This window comes from Magallana gigas, chromosome 7, assembly GCF_963853765.1.
Source record: "Magallana gigas chromosome 7, xbMagGiga1.1, whole genome shotgun sequence".
In the NCBI taxonomy this organism is placed as follows: domain Eukaryota; kingdom Metazoa; phylum Mollusca; class Bivalvia; order Ostreida; family Ostreidae; genus Magallana; species Magallana gigas.
The window spans coordinates 16,255,449-16,269,070 of NC_088859.1; the positions used below are offsets into that span (position 1 = coordinate 16,255,449).

Consider the following 13,622-nt stretch of genomic DNA (forward strand, 5'->3'; position numbering starts at 1 on the left):
ACATATGGGATTCGATTAAAACAAGGGAAGTTTGAAAATATCAGCAAAGAAGCATAGCAGGTTAGAAAAAGTTCTTTTAATAAGTTCATGATTCACACTAGTTTTACAAAACGACGGTGTCTTGCAGAAGCTTGAAAATGTTATATCCAAAAGAATTAAGATATGATGCAAACCACAATGCGGATATGAAAATTGATGATTAAATTGATATATGGTTCGACTTGTTAATAGTGCTGAATATGACGATATTACCAGGAACGGCTACTCGTAAAAAAAAATAAAAATGGCAAATAATAACTCTTCTAGGGATGATATAAGTTATCTTTTTATGTTCATTTCTTATCAACTAAGGATTTGATAGAGCAAAATATTTAAAAATTAAAATTTTTCATTTTGATATTAATTGTTTTATAGTTACTTGTTTATGTGTACAGTTATATGTATATGTATTACATTTACCCGATTAAAGTCTAATTTTTTCGAGTGTTTGCATGATATTTTTACCGATAAATAAAAATATTCCTTAATCTTAATGTAGGCAACCGTGTATTAATTTAATGTATTGATCCATTGTTATGCAATTTTACCTCAAGTTGCGATTTTATTTTCTTCAGCACTTACAAAAATGGCTTCCAATGTTGTACCATGTCAACTTACAAACGCAAAGAAAGTGAACTTTGCTCGGTTGTCTCGTCTCGTTATCGATCTCTTTGCACGGATTTTGAGGGACATACTTGTCTTCCATTATCCGCGTCCAGAGGATCTACAGCAAAGGATAAGAGATAAACATCTAGAGGAGAGATTTAGAAAATATATGAACAAGATACTTGACGGTGATAGGTATGAAAAGTGTGATGTAACCATTCTCTATAACCTGATAAGACACACATGTCATATAACACCACCAACAGTTACAAGAAAACGTAAAATGGCGTGGGGTGGAGATCGAATGCCGTCTAAAGACTGTATAACATTAGGAGATGATATTGAAAGAATGAATATCATACGAAACGAAGTGTGGGGCCATGCCAGTAGCACTGAAATAGAGGACAACCTTCTTGAAAAGTACTTTGATATATCAGAGGGTGTGTGTAGAAGATTAATAGGATACTATGGAATAAAAAACTATGTCAAAGAATTGGAGACCATTAGAAACTGTAGAATGGAAGAGGATAGCGTGCATGAAAGAGTAATGGAAAATCGAGGTAACTCTCTCTCTCTCTCTCTCTCTCTCTCTCTCTCTCTCTCTGATCTATATTAAAATATCATGCGTACGAAATGACCGTTGGATTTCTGACTCTTCAGATATCATGTGTAGAAATTTTGACAAAGTCTACAAAAAGCTGACACAGTTAGGTGGTATGTATAAACATATTACAGTGATTTATATTAATATGTTTATTTACATCCGTTGCGATGGCGATGTAATTTTGATTTTTTTTAACAGAAAAGGATTGTCCTCTTAAAACTGAAACATTTTTTCAAAGAGATATAAACGGGAATATCTCGGCATTAACTACAAGTGCTTTGGATCTCATTAACAGACTGCAGACAGGTATTTTACAAAAAATGTTATTGCAATATCAATAACCACAAGGATTTACAATTGACTCCGCAAAATGAAATGCTTTGAAAAAAAAAATGAAAATGTAACTAATGCTATTTTTTTAATGTATAACATGTATTGAAACTATTTAAGAAAAAGAAAATACCTAATATTATTCCAATGAAACCTTTATAAATCACAACTTTTGTTTTATATGTATAAGCAGCAGACTCAACTAGTAAGGGAAACCTTCCCCATTACCTTCCTCTTCATATAACAAGTAATCAGCAGACACTAATTATTAATAAATCAACAATGTTCAGATATATTGGTCAAACAAAACGTCACGGTATACAATTTAAGTCTCTAGTTGTACAGTTCTAAGTGATTAAATAGGACATTCTCTTATTGAATGCGTAATCTACGTACAAAACAAAACGTAAAACCTCATATTGAATGCTTTTTAGCTCACCTGAGCTGAAAGCTCAAGTGAGCTTTTCTGATCAAAATTTGTCCGTTGTCTGTCGTCGGCGTTGGCGTTGGTGTTGGCGTTGGCGGCGTTGTCGTTGTAAAATTTTCACGTTTTTTTCTTCTTCTCCAGAACCACTGGGCAGATTTCAACCAAATTTGGCACAAAGCATCACTGGGTAAAGGGGATTCAAGCTTGTTCAAATGAAGGACCACGTCCTCTTTAAAGGGGAGATAATTGAGAATTATTGAAAATTTGTTGGTATTTTTCAAAAATCTTCTCAAAAACTATTTGGCCAGAAAAACTTAAAATTGTGTGGAGGCATCCTCAGGTAGTGTAGATTCAAGTTTGTTCAAATCATGGTCCCCAGGGGTAGGGCGGGGCCACAATAGGGGAATCAAGTTTTACATAGGAATATATAGAGAAAATCTTTTAAAATCTTCTTTTCAAAAACTATTTGGCCAGAAAAGCTCAAATTAAAATGGAAGCATCCTGAGGTAGTGTAGATTCAAGTTTGTTCAAATCATAGTCCCTGGGGGTATGGCGGGGCCAAAATGGGGGAATGGATTTTTACATAGGAATATATAGATAATATCTATAAAAATCTTCTTCTCAAAAACTAGAAGCAAGATTAACGTAAAACTATAGTTGTCTACATATTTTCATATGCATGTGTTTGGATGAATGATGTATAAATGTTAAAGAGAAAAACCTCTCACGAAAGTTTATAAGTTAATATATTTATATATAACTGTATGTAACTTAGTACTTGGTGATCCCAGGGCCCCAACCCTGGCACCAAATATATTACTTTTTATTAATTGATGGGACAATAAAAGGTTAAAAAAAAATGGAAGCATCCTCAGGTTGTGTAGATTTAAATTTGTTCAAATCATGGTCCCCGGGGGTAGGGCGGGGCCACAATAGGGGGATCAGGTTTTACATAGGAATATTTAGAGAAAATCTTTTAAAATCTTCTTCTCAAAAACTATTTGGCCAGAAAAGCTCAAATTAAAATGAAAGCATCCTGAGGTAGTGTAGATTCAAGTTTGTTCAAATCATAGTCCCTGGGGGTATGGCGGGGCCACAATGGGGGAATGGGTTTTTACATAGGAATTTTTAGAGAAAATCTCTAAAATTCCTTTTCTCAAAAACTATTAAGCCAGAAAGCTCAAATTTGACTGGAAGCATCCTCAGATAGTGTAGATTCAATTTTGTTCAAATCATGGTCCCCAGGGGTAGGATGGGGCCACAATTGGGGTATGAATTTTTATGCAGGAATATATAGAGAAAATATTAAAAACTATTAGGCCAGGAAAGCAGATAGTGTAGTGTAGATTCAAGTTTGTTCAAATTATGGTCCCTGGGTATGAATTTTTATGCAGGAATATATAGAGAAAATATTTTTAAATTTTTTTTTTAAACTATTAGGCCACGAAAGCAGATAGTGTAGATTCAAGTTTGTTCAAATCATGGTACCTGGGTGTAGGGCGGGGCCACAATGGGGGATAAGTTTTTATATATAGAGAAAATCTTTAAAAATCATCTTCTGAAAACTATTAGACAAAGAAAACCCAAATTTGAGTGGAAGCATCCCCAGATCGTATAGATTCAAGTTTGTTTGAATCATAGTCCCAGGGTACAATGAGGCCACAATGGGGAAGGAATTTTTACATAGGAATATATAGAGAAAATCTTTAAAAATCTTCTTTTTAAAAACTATTTGGCCAGAAAAGCTTGTCGTGTAAGCATCCGTAGATAGTGTAGATTCAAGTTTGTTCAAATCATGGTCCCTGGGGGTAGGGCGGGGCCACAATGGGGGATAAATTTCTATATATAGAGAAAATCTTTAAAAATCTTCTTTTAAAAATTGTTTGGCCAGAAAAGCTTAAACTTGTGTAGAGGCATCCTCGGGTAGTGTAAATTTAAGTTTGCAAAATTATAGTCCATGGGGGTAGGACGGGGCCGCAATGGCGGGTTGAATTTTTACATTGGAATATATAGATAAAATCTTTAAAAATATTCTTGGAAAGTTTTCAGACCAAAACTAAGTACTTTGTGTGGAAGCTCAGGTTATGCAGAGTTAAGTTTGATAAAACCCTGATTCCCTAGAGAAAAGTGGGGCCACAAAATGGGGGGGGGGGTATATAGGATTAGAGAAAAATCTTCTTAGAGGTACAACAACAAAAGGGGCTTGGTATTTACCTCAAAAAAAGATGTGGATGAAAATTGGCAGATTTTCAATTTTTTTAGCAAAATCTACTGTACTTAGTTTTAAAGATATTTTGATTTTGATACTGTAATGCTAATTTGATCAGATTTAAGGCTCAGGTGAGCGATGTGGCCCCTAGGCCTCTTGTTTATATCTTTTGACAACAATTTTGAGCTGAAACTAGGAAGTTCAAAAATATTAGTTCTCTTATTATATGCATGCTACAGGCTTTTGCATGTAATAATTAGGTTTATAAAGAAGCCCCTGTCATGCAAAAGTTCTAAACCAGATAGCACTGCAGGAGACAGGGTGAGAAGGACAGGTCTCACTACCCCCCCCCCCCCCCCCGGTTTAGGCACTGATGCTTTATATTCATGCCTACAGAATGTCACTACATGGGTAGTTAAAATGGCGCACTGGTCGGCTGCCAAGTTACCCCACAGTATTATTATGCGGTCAACATCCACAAATTACTTGTAATAGCGGAGTTATAAATATGTCACATTCTTTTTATTGTCAAGTTCTACCTCATAGGTCCTGAATGTTGCCAGGCTCTCAAACAAATATAATATATGGTATAGATTCAACTTGGTGAACTCAATAATTTATATGGACATCCCCCTAAATAATATTTTAATATTTGTAACTTTTTAATTCACAGTTATTGCCGAAATCGATGAACCATTTTATCTAACATATTGTCTATAGTAACTGCGTATATTATTTTTGCTAGGAAAGAAGCAATTTCTGTAAATAAACTCCTTAATTTTCACATTAAATATATCTAAATACCAATGTTCATCAGCCACACGTCACCTGCATAAATCAGAAAAAGATACCTCAAAACTAAAGGTCTTATTAATTGATGCATCATTAATTATTCTTTAAACTACAGGTTTTTTCAATTTTAGAAGCAGAAAATCTCGATGTGGTTAACAAATCACGGCAGCTTATTAATGAAGTAATAATTGACCTATGTGGAAGTAGAGGTGGACTAAATTTACAACTACTAGAAACACATTTTAGACACCTTTTTAGTTCTTCATTTAAAAAAACAACTGATCTAAAACTGATTGAATATCTGAGAAAAAATACAAATATATTTGCTTTGTATCAGCCCAACGGAAAACAGTGGAAAGTAATGCTAGTTGAGCATCATAGATCAAACTTGGTCAAGAGAAAAAAACACAAGATAACAAAGTCTCAGAAAACCATATCACGTGAGAAAATAAAGGTTGAAGAATTTGATATAGAATCGGTTTATCCTAAGACATCCGTAATAACAGAGGATATGAAATGCCAAACTCCATCTACATATAGTGTTCTACTAAAACCTGAATCATGCAAAAATTCATCTAAAGTTTTCCAGAATGCTGAGGCTACGAGAGTAAATGATGATTGTGATGATGATGATGATGATGATGATGATGATGATGATGACCAAATGGTCGAAAAAATTGATAAGCAGGAAACGATAAATCAACATGGACAAAAAATAATAGACCCCCTTAAAGCAGCATCTAGTCCTTCACGTATCGAAATCCATACGTCTTCCAACCTGACAAAGCAAGTTATCTATAAGAGCAGTGCGTATAGAAATAATCGTGGATACATCGAGGAAATGGTGACAAAAAGTGCATGCTCTTCCGCAGTAGAATCAGTTAGCAAAGACCAGAATACACAATTGCTGCAGAATGCTACAAACAAACATACATCTGCTAGTTTAACGGAGATGAACAAACCGGAATTTAACATATCACATCTACCTTCTCAAGATTCTGTAGCTCAGTCTATGCATGAGTTTATGGAAAAGGTTCATAGTTTTGAAAAAAGTTTCGGGTCATTTGCTCTTGTTGTAGGAAAAGCAGATATTGTGCCAAATATTGAATCCCTGGCGAGAATACCATGGCTATGTGTATTTGATTTTGACATGTTTAGCAGAGAAGACGGATTGATGTCTGTATTAGATGGTCACATGGAGACTGTTCACACATACACTTTGACAGACTGTCCGCAGTTTTCTTTCTCATACACTTACTGGTGTCAGTTGCGAGGTGATTCACAGGTTCCAGATACATGCATGGAATGCGATGCTAGAACTTGGTTGTATCGGATCAAACCAAATTTAGATAAACATTTAACAACCTTACTACAATATATTACAAATATTACAAGTCTCAAAGTTGTAGTTTTATGGCCCGAAAAATCCGAAGACGTGAACTTCTTTTATCAATTTATAATTTTCATGAATGCTATTCTTGTCTCAGACATCTTTGTTGTATATTCAGATACGCAAAAAGAGCCAGAGGGATTTGGACTTGTTGATTTTGCTTTCAAATTACAGGTTCCTTTAGAATCTTTCTACTCTTTCTTAAATGATAATATTCAGAAAGTCAAGCCGGAAAAGACATCTTCATATCGTTTGCCTACTTTTGACAAAAGCAATGACCCTGGTATTGATGACTATACCGCAAACCACTTGCGTGAGGTTTTCAACGTTCTTTATATCCAAGACGACGGGAGTTCAAGCCATGATGTATCCGAAATCAAAGAAGAGGGTAAAAATTTTTTGCGAGGTGGAACCCTACCATGGTTTGTGTATTATGAAAATTGTGAAGGAGGATATTTTGATATAAGAAGAGATAAAACGAATTCCATTCTTCGCGATATCAAAGATCGGAACATAAGTCGCTCACTATCGGCAATTCTTGAAGTGTATCACGCACCAGGTGCTGGCGGGACGACAATCTCACAACGCATTTTGTGGGACCTACACGAAGATGTTCCTTGTGTGCGAGTAAAATCGAACATTAATTCCACAATTTCTGATATGGTACAACATATCAAATGTCTTTTCGATAAAACACAACTTCCAATTTTGGTTTTATTAGATGGAAGAGATGAATTGAATGTTAAGCAATTTTATAATCAGCTCAGAATACAGTCGGTCTCTGTAATAATTTTGCATGTTCAACGAATTAGGAAAGATCTCAGCAAAAAAATACTACCAAAAGGAAAATATTGGGTTAAAAGCCATGTGTCCAAACGAGAAGCAAACCAGTTCTGTTTAAGATATCAAGAATTCTGTGATACGGAGGAAAACAAAGAGAACCTACAGACAATCACGAATGACGTTTCAAAGGGCGGGCATCGTCATGTATACGAGTTTGGATTGACAACATTTGCTCATGAGTATAAAGGTGTTGAATCGTTGGTTAAAGAATGTTTGAAACTTCAAGCAGGTGGCGAACTGGATTCAACCCAGAGGGTGCTTGGATATCTATCTCTTGTTTATTTTTTTGGCCAAACATGTGTACCATGTGATTTGCTATCAAAAATTCTCAAACAAGATAAAAGGATTACATATAATGATTTACCATTTGTGGTACAACAACTAGTAGTCAAGAGTTTCCATCACAATCACGAAGATTTTATTAGGATATGTCATCAAATTGTTGCAAAAGAAATCCTTGAACAAATACTAACAAGAAATGTACTAATACATCAGAGACCCTCAGGTCAGAACTTGAGCCAAGATGCCTGCAGAAATCTCTCTGATTTCGGAATTGAATTCATCAATGATATGCAAAAGCATTATAATAAAAAAGTCCCCTGGAGACGAAATCAGATTGTTGAAATTTTGACCAAAACCTTCCTTCAAAGAAATGTTCAAGATTTTGAGGAATACAATACCTGTAGTCACAAACAAAAACCTAAATTTTCCCGGTTTTTCACAGACTTAGAAGAGAATTTGTCAAGGCAAGATCGAATTGAGATCATGAAAAATATTGTTTCTTGTTGTCCAGAAAACCCAAATTACCATGCACATCTCGGACGAATGTATACTTTGTACTTCCCCGGGGAATTTAATGATGTGACAGAAAACATCTTTAAAAAGGCGATTTCCTTGTGTGAAAAAGAATACGATATTAATAACGAGATCAGCCATTCTTTTGAAGAGCAGTGTTCAAATTCATCTATTTACCACATGTATGGAATGCATTTTCATCAAAGAGTACGCAAAATAACAAGAGATTCTGGAGAAGCTGAATTTGAAAAAGATATAGATATAGTTTTGAATTATGCACAAAACGCTTGTTTAAATTTTGAAACAGCATGCGAAAAGTCTCTTCCAGGTATAGGTCAGTCATATGGACTTATAGGAGAAATTAAGACCAGATTAGAAGTATGTGACTATATTCACAGAAAATTAGGCATGCGTTTGTTGGATTGTGATCAGTCACCGATGTCGCCAATGGTAACGTTTGTCAAAGAGAGCATGGTAAAAATTTGTGATCTGATCACCCAATGTTACAGTACTGTCGATAGAGATGAACTTCCTGCAACGATCTTTGACTCTGTAAGCGTATATAAAAAGCTATTCTGTGGTCAGGATATGACTCGGTTATTTTCTACAGATTTACCAGATGATTGTACTAAGAGGCGACACTATGTCACTCAACAAAAAGTCAAGTATGGCAAATTTGACATTTTATCATTAAACAACGAAATTTCAAGCGACGAAATTGACCAGATTGTGAAGAATTTGGAAGAAAATTTCAATGACTTAGCAAAAATGAGAAACGGTAATTCAATGATTGGATCAATTGAGTCTGACTTCAAAGACTGGATTAATGCTGTTCGTTTGAAGCAATACAAAAAGGAAATTCGGCTTGAAGATGTTCTTGTGAGGCTACATCAATGGCAAGAACTTGTCAATACTCCTATCTCAAAGTTCTATGTTTTCATTTTGTGTGCTTCATTAACAATTTTGAATAAGGACAAAAACCGTTTCTTTCAAGCAAAAGAAGCACTCGATGAAGTTAAAAAATACAAAAATCATGTTGTCAAACCATACAAGCCTAGAGAATGGCTTGGAATAACTACTAGTAGAAGTTTTGGGGTTAAATGTCTAATTCCAGGTTCATTCTTAAAGCCTAAACCTGACTCTAGCGTTGATGAGGTTGATATTGTCAATGATCATGACATTAAACCAAAGTTTTTAAAAGGCACGATTTTGGGACCCAACAAGCATTCGCAATATGGTTCAATTTCTCTTAGTGTTTGCAACGGTGCTCAGTTCAACGTGTTCTTTAACCCTGTTCGAACAAAAGAAAAATTAGTTGGTCCCACGTATTCGAACAAACGAGTTGAGTTTATTTTGGGATTCACGGTTTCCCATGGATTTATGGCTTACAATGTCAGGATACTAAAGACATTGACATGCGAAAAATGCAACAGAAGTATAGAATTTGTAACATTTCAATACATTGCAGAATGCTCGTGTGGGAATACAGTTCAAAAGCTCAAGGCAGATGACAAATTTTTTCCAGCTTTCAGCCATTCATTCTGAATAAAAATGTTGACCGCACTACATCGGTATGATGTACATGCACAGTAAAGTACGATTTTTTCCCCTTAAATTCTATTGAAATAAAAAAAAAAACATACATGTGTATGTGTGTGTGTGTACAAACATGTTTAGTCTTAACGTGATGAAGTCCAACTAAGTAAAGCTATCCTACAGTCTTCAAATTTATAACTATCATCGGTTGCTAACATTCTATTAAAATACAAATGATTATTATTATACTGCTTTGTGTTTTGTTGGTGGTTTTATTTAGAAAATCTACCAATCTACCGATTGTGTGTGTAATAATAACTTTCTGTTGCCAGGGATCAGACGTTATCAAATTGTTGTAATTATGTGACACGGATATCTAAGTTTTATGATACTTGGTTAACAGTATTGAATTTGCTGCTATAGATCTTTAAACTAATGGTGTATTGGATGCTTTATTTTTATTTTATGATTTGCAAATTTTGTTTGTTATGCACTTAAATTAAGACAAAGTTAATTCTCGTGCATGTACTAAAAATTATCATGTATTATTGACAGCGATCTATAGATGCAAACGGCCGGATGTTTGATTTAAGTTACTGTATATTTTTCTTTGTGAAAGAAATGCAGGTCACTATAATACCAGCAAATTGTGAAGTAACTTACTTTAACTCTTGCCTATATTTTTTCCTGGTCTGTCTCCAACGTTTTCGATCTATGCTATGTTTTCATTTCTATTTGTATTTTATTTAAACAACTTCAAATTGGCGTTACTTAATGTTTATCAACTTTAAATCGGGGTTCATTCTGAGTCTTTTTTTTTTAATCAATAACAAAAAAGACCTCATTTATATTCGTTTTGCAAATGTTTTCTTAGCATTGATGAAAGAATTAGGGAGGCTGTGTCTTCAACAAATCAACCATCAGATTTACTTCATTTGCATTTTAGAGCTTCAAAATTTTATTCAGTTTCAGTTAAGGTCGAGAGTTTCCAGAGCTCTTCTTCGTTAAGAGATTAATATGTCCTAACTTGGCCAGGAACATCCAGTCCAATTAAGTTTGTGTGTGACATATCGAGATTATGCAATTATTTCTATCTTCTTCACATTTTTTCAAAGTTAACACTTAGAACCACTTGTATTTTTTTAATGATTATGTAAACATGTGCTGTGCTTTGTTTTTGTTATTGAAATTGATAATAGTAAATTGGTTAAAGGAACTTAAAGAAAACGTCTATTCATTATTAAATTTTGAAAACATTTGTTTGTGCTGTAGATCTAGGATTTTGAAGTTACGAACCACTTTTATGAATTATTATTGCATCGAAAAATTTTAATTTGAAATATGAGCTACGTACGTAATATGCTTTGGTACTTTTTTAAAAATAAAAAAATCCAACATTATAAACTACATGTTTTTTTTCTTAATTTCTTTTTTAATACATATTATTTTTTTATTCGTCATAACTTTGTGTATCTTACACAATACAACACATTCTGTAGTGAAAAAAAAATCTGTGTGTGTGTGGGGGGGGGGGTAGGAATTTTAATGAATTACTTTATTTTTGGAAATACATGATTATACAGATTTCAGTTAGGAAAAATGTGCATTTTATGAATTTTTCAGTACTTTTCATAGTATTTACTGACGTTGTCTTTGAAGAGATAAGCAAACGTCAATGCACAACAATGTACACTACCCTCCATAAATAAGTATTGCTATCTACAGGTTTGAACACAAATTGATTACACAAACTATATAGTCTGTCCCAAGATGTTTTTGTGGCAGATTTCCTTAAATTATTCGATATTTATAAATACCTCTTGGTTCAGACGATGCTCATTCAGTAGTATGAAAAAATCCCAAGATTTCCCCTTTGAAACGCCCCCTCTAGCTTGTCGGGTATCAATGCACGGCTAAAAATATAAAGTCTACGGGGTTTTTTTCATTGCCAAGGAGATGAAGACGCCCGGATGATAACGTTGAAACATTGCGCGAGGTGTCCCGAGTACTTCCGAATGGAGAAAAGATGTCAACATCCTCATAATAAATCTCCGTAGTAAATCTGTTTTCGTTCCTGTGAATTTTTAATTGGGAAATATGATAATGTGTGAATGAAGATATCTTGGGAATTTTCCATTTCATCGATTTTAATTGCACTTAAGTCACAAGTATGTGTATTTTTTTTTTATCAAAAATCGGTTAAATATGCAGCATTAATATCTTGGGACAGACTACAATCGTGTTGAGAGTTGAAGTACAAGTCTATCCTGGCTATTAAATAAAACACTCAAGCTTTCTGAAAACGGCAATGAAGGGTAAACCGATAAAAAGTTATATTGGAAATGTTAATGCATATATATTTTGTAATCCAGTTATATTGTATATCATAATAAACTAGTAATAAAATCAGAAAATAGTGTTCATACGGCAGAAATCAATAACGACTAATTAAGATATAGTGGTATTCTATAATTCAACATAATGTTATATCAACATACATTCAGAAACAAAAAAAAATGTTTTAAAGTTAAAAAGAGTCCCGAGCAGGATTTGAATAAAAAACACTGCATGGTAGTATTCAAAATCCAGAACGAAACCAGCGAGACTATAAAGTTAGAGTTATAGTGTTTGAAACAACATTGTCTTGTCTGTAGACTTTTTGTTATCCTCCAAAGCATAATATGAAAAAGTATATAATTTGTCATCAGTGGGTCATCTCTCTATCTTTTGTAAAAAGCGACGTTTTTAATGTTGAAATAAGTCATCTTTACACGTTTCAAAATTGTGAAGAGAAGACAACAAATCATTCAAAAACAGCTGTTACGGTAAATAAGTAGGATTTTGCATTAATTCCGTTGTGTTGCTATATTAAGGCCCATAACATGAGAAAAAAATTAACAATATTCTACCCATTTTACCCAAATAACGGTTATAATTCAAAAATGTGCAAAATTAATGAAATTTTCACTCTCCTTGTGCGCCCAGATTCCTGCCGAATCTACATTGTACATCTTAAGCGCCCACTTTCTTTATAAAAAAGTATAAATTGTGTATAATAAATAAGTAAAAAAATTTCACACGAAAAATACAAAAACGACATCATACGGTATAATACTTAAGAAAATAATATTACCCAATGATGCGGGCTATATTATTTACCGAAATGCTACCTGCCTTCATACCCGCATAATTAAACACTAGTAAAAGGTATTTTTTGTTTAAATTTCCCCAATAATAAGAAATTCTGTTACAGAAATACCGTGAAAAGAGTTGACATGTAAACCATAATTAAAATATACAACTTTTCAAAACTTTCATGAATATGGTCGCATCTGTACTAGTGCCGATTGATTCAAGATTTGATTTGAACAGAATTTCTAATTTCGATGGGTATTACGTTACATGTATCAGTAGCTGGTGGTAGGAAATATGATTTATAAGTATTCAGTCTACACTTAGGAATGCTAAAATTTTAAGATTGTCTGGTAACATAATTAGGTTGAAGTAGGCGATTTTTAGGGAAATGTATCTGTAAGATAGCGAAGTTCTTTATTGTTATAAACTTTATACATAAATGCTCTTAATTTTTCATTTCTTTTATCTACAAGTTTTTTTCCCACCCGGTTTATCTCATTAAGAAGTCACATTAAGTTCCAAGGGACGAAAATTGATTGTACAATGTACAATTGATTGTACACATGTACCATCTATTTGGCAGATAAGTTATCCCGACTTTTTGTCATATCCGATCATTTATACATACCTTTATTTAAGTAATCGATAGAATATCAAAATTGAAAAAAAAAGTTCAAAATTTAAACTTCAAAGAGAAAAAAAAATTCCAAAATTTCATTATTATGATACAATGTAGCTTCTTGTAATTAGTCTTGATTATTTTTTCTTTTTATGTGACCTTTATTGATAAGCATAGACGCACGTCCTTATTGCTGGAGATTTGTTTATTTTAAATGGTAATTATGCAAATCTTTCTTACTACCACCAAAGCGCTCAACAATGGATGAATAAAACTTGGCAGGACTTGTCCTCATGC

The 13,622-nt window shown here is 33.7% G+C and overlaps 1 protein-coding gene across 1 annotated transcript in view; it reads left to right on the top strand.

Moving 5' to 3' along the window:
- Positions 1-10,941, top strand: part of LOC117684649 (uncharacterized) — an 11,025-nt gene extending 84 nt beyond the window's left edge. The window contains exons 1-5 of the mRNA XM_034457645.2: positions 1-60; positions 615-1,205; positions 1,306-1,359; positions 1,448-1,555; positions 5,139-10,941. The exon at positions 1-60 is cut by the window's left edge and continues 84 nt beyond it. Of these exons, the coding sequence (XP_034313536.2) occupies positions 626-1,205; positions 1,306-1,359; positions 1,448-1,555; positions 5,139-9,580 (5,184 nt within the window). The 5' untranslated portion in view covers positions 1-60; positions 615-625 and the 3' untranslated portion in view covers positions 9,581-10,941. The remainder of the gene's footprint in view (positions 61-614; positions 1,206-1,305; positions 1,360-1,447; positions 1,556-5,138) is intronic.
- Positions 10,942-13,622: the final 2,681 nt, after the last annotated feature.